This window comes from Habropoda laboriosa, unplaced genomic scaffold (assembly GCF_001263275.1).
Source record: "Habropoda laboriosa isolate 0110345459 unplaced genomic scaffold, ASM126327v1 scaffold40, whole genome shotgun sequence".
NCBI lineage: Eukaryota > Metazoa > Arthropoda > Insecta > Hymenoptera > Apidae > Habropoda > Habropoda laboriosa.
The window spans coordinates 7,444,843-7,451,191 of record NW_017100231.1 but is presented as its reverse complement, the minus strand read 5'-3'; the positions used below and the strand labels follow the sequence as shown (position 1 = coordinate 7,451,191).

Sequence of the window (6,349 nt, the reverse complement as noted above, 5' to 3'; positions counted from 1 at the left end):
ACAGCGCTTTGTTACTTCTTGCTGTATTGATGAACTGTAGTGCCATTTCCTCCTTTCCTCACTCCCCCCCTCTTTTTTTTTTAATCGTTCATTTCCTTTAGGTTCTTAGAATTTTCCTTGAGTTGCATAAATTCGCATCATTTTTTAGACCAATTTTATACTAAATTGTTTTCACTCTAATTTGTTATGGATTTGAATTATATTGGATTTTGAAATCGACCACATTTGTCTGTGTTACCTTTATGATCAATTTTATTATGTTTTGTGTGTCATAATTGCATTGTACGTAAGATATAAGTTAAATAAGCCTGATAAATTTGACGAGGTAAGTACTAATATAAATAATTCGAAAATATATTTTTTACAATTTTTTTTATAGAAATTACAGTTGCAAAAGCGTACTGCGCCCGGGCTCGTAAATAATTGTTTAAATGCACCAGAGAAAGCTAACTTCGACAAAAAAAAACATTTTAAGATACATTTTTATTGAGTATGATAATCAATTTTACTGCGTCTGTGATAAATTTTAAATTAAAAATAGTTTTTATCAATGACATAATAAATTCCAAAAAATAGTATTTTAGAGTATCAATCGTAAACAGATATAAAATTTGATTGTCGTATCGACGCTTTTTTATATTTTTCCAATGAAAAAAAAAATGCGTGGGGGTTACGTCTAGCGACATCTTTGAAGAGTGGTGATAATTTAGAGGTCAATGCCATTTGCTAGGCTTTGTTCTTTTACGATATGATAATTTTGCTCGTGATTGATAATGCAAGAGATTAAATTACATTGATAGGTCTTTTTTTCTTTTCTTTTAATAAAGAGTTTTGTGTATTTTGACGCGAATAATTTACTGTAATTCTCGACATGTCTCAGGAAAATCAACAAATTTTGAAACAGTTTTATAATTGTTGTATTTTACGTGACGGTAAGATCTTAAAGGAGGATCTATGGGTTCGCGATGGGAAAGTAGTCAATTCGGAAAAAATCTTTTATGTTGAAAAAGTTAAACCGAATGTTAGGATCGATTGTAAAGAAGCGTTAATTTCACCTGGGTATATTGATCTTCAGATTAATGGTACTTAACGCAAGTATACAGTGTTTGTTTTATTAATACTTTTTTTATATTCGCATAATTAAATTTGTAGAATTGTTATTATTATCAAATAATAACTATTATTTTGTTATCAGTATAAATATTGATGTAAATAAAGTTATATATTGTAAACAATAATATTGTGTCTGATGTATAAGAATGTATTAATTTTGAGAAAAGTTTTGTATTTCAAAGTATTTATGCAATAAGTATTTTGGCTTGTGCAAAAGTTTGATTGTAAATACTATAAATTATAAATGTAATTGTAATTGTAAATGGTCTATACATCTTGTTTTATTTACTAGGTGGTTTTGGTATAGATTTTACACACAATGTTGATAATGTACAAGAAGGTATTAATAAAGTAGCTAAGAAATTATTGGAATTTGGTGTAACATCATTTTGTCCAACTCTGGTCACATCACCCAATGAAACATATCTTAAAATAATGCCAAATATTAAGAAAACAAAAGGTGGAAAACATGGTGCATCTGTATTAGGCATCCATTTAGAGGGACCATTTATTAGTCCAAACAAAAAGGGAGCTCATGCAGAAAATCATATAAAACAGTTTGAAAAAGCAAGTCTTTTCAATATTTAAAATGCATCAGTAAACATGTAAAACATAATAGTGTAATTACTTATTATTATTACTACAAATTTGTATAATGTTTATACACATCGATTATTTGTATTCATAATTTTTTTAAATTACCATTCTTAATGTGCATTCTAGGGTTTCAAATCACTAATTGATATGTATGGAACTTTAGAAAATGTGTGCCTTGTCACATTGGCACCAGAACTTCCTAATGCATTAAATGTAATTGCAGAATTATGTAAAAGAGGCATTAAAGTTTCTCTTGGTAAGGCACAATTATTTCAACGTTACTACTTCAAATAATTTATTATTCTATGTATAAATATTTTAGGACATTCTATAGCAAATCAACATGAAGGTGAAGAGGCTGTGAAAAGTGGAGCTTCCTTTATTACCCATCTCTTTAATGCAATGTTACCAGTAATTAACTAAAATAGAGAAATGCCTTTTTGTTTCATAAGCAAAGCAAAAACACAATTTAAGTGACAAATTTCTATTTATAGTTTCATCATAGAGACCCAGGATTGGTTGGGCTCCTAACATCTGATCAAATTCCTCCTGGAAGAATTGTCCATTATGGTATAATTGCAGATGGGATACATACCCATCCTGCAGCATTACGTATAGCTCATAGAACACATCCTGAAGGTTTCAATATTTTCTCACATTTTTTTATTTTTCCCCTTACAGCATTATATAGTGTGTTTGGGTTTTAGGTCTCGTTTTAGTAACTGATGCATTATCAGCATTGGGATTAGAAGAAGGTGTACATCAATTAGGGCAACTGAAGATAGAAATGCGTATGGGACGTGCTTACATCGCAGGAACAGAAACACTATGCGGTAGTACAGCGGAAATGTCAAAGTGTGTTCGTTATTTCAAAGAGGCAACAGGTAATTTTAACATTATTATACACTTCTTATGCACTCAATTATTATATAACATTTAAAATATTCATAAGCTTTTTTTCATAGTTTGTTCCACAGTAGAAGCTTTAGAAGCTGCAACTCTTCATCCGGCAAAAACTCTTGGCATCGAAAAAAAAAAAGGAGTTTTGAACTACGGAGCAGATGCTGATTTCGTATTGTTAGATGAAAATTTAGAATTATTATCGACTTGGATATCGGGAGAATGTGTATATTTAAATGTAAGATAGATAAAAAAAATATGTATTTTAAATGCCTCAAATATTACATTTTTCTAATGTAATGGCTGTGAAGATTGCTCTAACCATAATTATGTTTATCCATGTATTCCTATTGTATGTATACATATTTTATATACAAATGTTTCTACAAACATGTATTTTCATATGCATAGAATAATGATGAATTTTTATCATTACTGACAGAGCGGAATGTGAAGGTGCTTATGTCATTGATGACATACAAATCAAATGAAAACTTGGTAACTATCCTTTTTAATTCAGTATAAGAAAGCCAGTTATTTAAATTACCATGTTAATAATTGTAGAATTTTTAAATAACAAATAGTTTCAATACATCGATAAATAAATTGTTACTTTGTTACAAATATCTCCTTTTTTTATAACGAAATTTCCTTAATATTCCTTCGACATCCAATTTTATGTAAAAAATACAGATTTTGTTCGTAGAATATTTATTTCATCAGTTGTTAGAAATAAATATGGTATACATTTAAAAAGTGAAAACAAGAATTGCTACTATTTCACTTTGTATTAACGTCATAAAATGTTGCTAAATGAAATTTTTAGCGTAAGTAATATTGTAATTGACATTTTTCACATAAAAATATTTTTTTGTGCCATCAATTGATAACATATCTAAATAGTTAGCAGTACCAAAGTTTTCTACCGTAAACGATATTTTATTGTCGTTTTAGCGAAGCGTTAAAAAATTATTTGCGTACACAAAAAATTGCTATTTTACAATAAAATATTGTTATGGTTATGTTGATCATATGGAGTTTATTCTCTCAAGATAGAATAATGACGGAAACCAAGTCGCGCAAGGCTTTTATGTTAATAAACGACGTCCTTGAGGTTGCATATGTATGGCGAGTGTCTAATGCCAAATGAATGTGCTGGCGGAATGTCAAGAACTACCTGTAAAAAGTAATTTAAAAAAAAAATCATAGAAAAATAATTTTGTTTACTTTTAACTTTTCTAATGTTTTGAGTGTGTTACAAAGAAGTTGGGCATACTTTTTCTGGACAGTGTGCTCCAGGTCCTGGAATCTGTGAATGATCGTCGGGCAGTTGACAGCGAGCGCTTATACTATAGGCAGGACTTTTCACTCTGACTGCGTCTGGTTTAATAGCTTCGTATGTGCCAGGTCCAGGAACTAAAACGCGATCATCTGCAAAAACTTTCTGTCTACCCGAGATTGAGTAAGCTGGCGCTGTTTTCTTATTTCCTTCCTTTGTTTCGCCGATGGCAGAAGGAATGTTGTACACGTTTGGAGCTAAAACAGAAGGAAAATTACAAAAGATAAGTAAACTTTTCATTACTGTTAAGCACCATATGTGTACCACAAGGATGCATTACTTGAAACATTAAACATGGTTTTTATGACTATACACATCTTCACTCTCTCACACACACGCATTGCAGTAAAATGCAAAGAAACATTAAACAAGCATAAATAAGAAATTATATTTCTCGGAAGTTTACCTGGAATGTCATTTGGTCTGTTTAAGCTTGTCCTCAGACCAAAAGTAAATCTTAATGCTTTTTCCAATAAAAGCATAGCTTTCTCTGGACTGTATTCACCTGGACCTTTAAACGAGATAGTAAATCTATTCAGCAAATGCATAGGAAGAAAGAGAATTTCAAATAATTTACAGCCTTACCATACCTGGTATAGAGTCTGTTTCATGTACCTCAGTCTTAACTCCAAAACTGTACCGAGGAGACTTATTCAAATTTACCTTCTCAGGATGGTAACTTCCAGGAGCTATGTTTTGAATGTATTGAAATAAACAACTTTTAAGCATTATTATGGAAATTCTTCCATAAGTTTTTTATACTCTAGTCTAAAAATAGTACTGAATATTGCTCACCAGGTATATCATTGAATTTGTCAACAAACGTCTTTAAACCAAACGAGTATTGTGGTGACTTATCTAAATTGACTTTTTCAGGGGAATAAGTACCAGGTGCTACAAAATTAAAAAAATGTTGTAACAAAAAAAAATTTGTTTGTATAACTATTGCAATTTATAACACGATATTACAACATGTAATAAGTTATTGAAAAAGTAATCTCAGTAATTTTATAATTGCAAATTTCGTCAGTGATTTATAAATAACATAGTATGGCAGTTATAAACAGAAAGTGTAAAAATAATAGAAGCTATAATATTCTTTAAAATAAAAAGTTGCATTAATATATTAGAAACATGTAAGCTTTGCATTAGAATCCGTTTTAGAATATTAAATTACATAATAGCTGTCGTTAGTAATTTGTTAATCAACACCGTTACCTGGTGTATCCCTAGGCCTATCCAAGGGCTTTCTATTACCAAAACTGAAATAAGGTTTATGTTCCAAATTTACTATTTTCTCTGGATAGTAATCAGCAGGGCCTACCGAAGCAATCAAAACATTAGTGGTTGTCTCTACAGAATGTTAAACCTATACCAACTGAATTTCCAAAAGTAACAAGCTTCAACAGTGGTCCAAATAAATTCACCTGGATTGTTGTTGGGTTTTTCTGACACGCCTTTTCCTGATAGACTATATTGGGGTCCTTTATCTAAATTTATCTTCTCTGGACTGTATGTTCCAGGAGCTATGATAATAAGTAGAAAATTAAAATTTCTCTTCTACAATTCAATTTTTTTAATAATCTTTTCCAACATCAAATAAACAAAAACATTGATATTTAAAAATTTAATCACCTGGATTATCATTAGGTTTTTCTGATAATCCTTTACCAGATAAACTGAACTGAGGACCCTTATCCAAATTTACTTTCTCAGGACTATATGCCCCTGGTGCTATTACAAAATTTAAATACAAGAAGACATTAATCTAAAAGAATAATAAATTAAATAACAAACCAATACTGTTGAAGGAAAATAAAAAAAATTCACCTGGATTATCGTTTGGCTTTTCTGGCATTCCTTTCCCATACAAACTATATTCTGGACCTTTGTTTAAGTTCACCTTTTCTGGGCAATAATCTCCAGGTGCTGTAGAAAAATAATACAAAATATTAAAATAATTTCTTTGTAAATTTTTGCATAAATAAAAAAGGAATGATAACAGAAATAGTAAAAGAATTATGGGGATTGTACCTGGATTCGTATTTGGTTTATCAAGGGATGTTCTTAAACCAAAGCTATATTGTGGTGATTTATCAAGATTTACTTTCTCAGGAGCATAAGTTCCTGGTGCTGGAAATTGATTTTCTGTATTTATATATATTAGCAAAAACAAAATAAGCATAAATTAATTTTCAAAAGATAAATATTCTGTAACCTCTGTAAAATTTTATCAAAGTTCAGATCAATTTTTTTGATTTTAATTAAACAACTACAGACCTGGAGTGTTATCTGGTTTATCATATGGAAGCTTTCCACTTAAACTATATTGGGGGCCTTTATCCAAATTGACTTTTTCGGGATTGTAAGTACCAGGGGCTGTAAAAAAGGCTTCTATTG

At 30.1% G+C, this 6,349-nt stretch overlaps 2 protein-coding genes across 2 annotated transcripts in view; one reads left to right on the top strand and one right to left on the bottom strand.

Moving 5' to 3' along the window:
- The first annotated feature begins 871 nt into the window (after positions 1 to 871).
- On the top strand, positions 872 to 2,857 carry LOC108571497 (N-acetylglucosamine-6-phosphate deacetylase). Its single transcript, XM_017933552.1, has 7 exons — positions 872 to 1,082; positions 1,406 to 1,680; positions 1,837 to 1,966; positions 2,033 to 2,121; positions 2,205 to 2,349; positions 2,418 to 2,594; positions 2,676 to 2,857. Exons 1-7 carry the CDS (start codon positions 872 to 874, stop codon positions 2,855 to 2,857), a joined length of 1,209 nt encoding a protein of 402 aa, XP_017789041.1.
- An 817-nt stretch (positions 2,858 to 3,674) lies between these two features.
- LOC108571517 (mucin-1) overlaps positions 3,675 to 6,349 on the bottom strand; it is a 12,387-nt gene continuing 9,712 nt past the window's right edge. Inside the window, exons 9-19 of the mRNA XM_017933577.1 lie at positions 6,230 to 6,328; positions 5,984 to 6,082; positions 5,780 to 5,878; positions 5,585 to 5,683; positions 5,377 to 5,475; positions 5,168 to 5,269; positions 4,745 to 4,843; positions 4,540 to 4,638; positions 4,356 to 4,460; positions 3,887 to 4,146; positions 3,675 to 3,787 (exon numbers count right to left, since the gene is read on the bottom strand). Coding sequence (XP_017789066.1) covers positions 3,704 to 3,787; positions 3,887 to 4,146; positions 4,356 to 4,460; positions 4,540 to 4,638; positions 4,745 to 4,843; positions 5,168 to 5,269; positions 5,377 to 5,475; positions 5,585 to 5,683; positions 5,780 to 5,878; positions 5,984 to 6,082; positions 6,230 to 6,328 — 1,244 coding nt within the window. The 3' untranslated portion in view covers positions 3,675 to 3,703. The remainder of the gene's footprint in view (positions 3,788 to 3,886; positions 4,147 to 4,355; positions 4,461 to 4,539; positions 4,639 to 4,744; positions 4,844 to 5,167; positions 5,270 to 5,376; positions 5,476 to 5,584; positions 5,684 to 5,779; positions 5,879 to 5,983; positions 6,083 to 6,229; positions 6,329 to 6,349) is intronic.

Bases quoted from the DNA above. Each gene is read 5' to 3' on its own strand.
- LOC108571497 (XM_017933552.1), top strand. From the start codon at position 872: ATGTCTCAGGAAAATCAACAAATTTTGAAACAGTTTTATAATTGTTGT. The intron at 2,122-2,204 runs GTAATTAACTAA...TTCTATTTATAG, and splicing joins TCTTTAATGCAATGTTACCA to TTTCATCATAGAGACCCAGG. The intron at 2,595-2,675 runs GTAATTTTAACA...TTTTTTTCATAG, and splicing joins TTATTTCAAAGAGGCAACAG to TTTGTTCCACAGTAGAAGCT.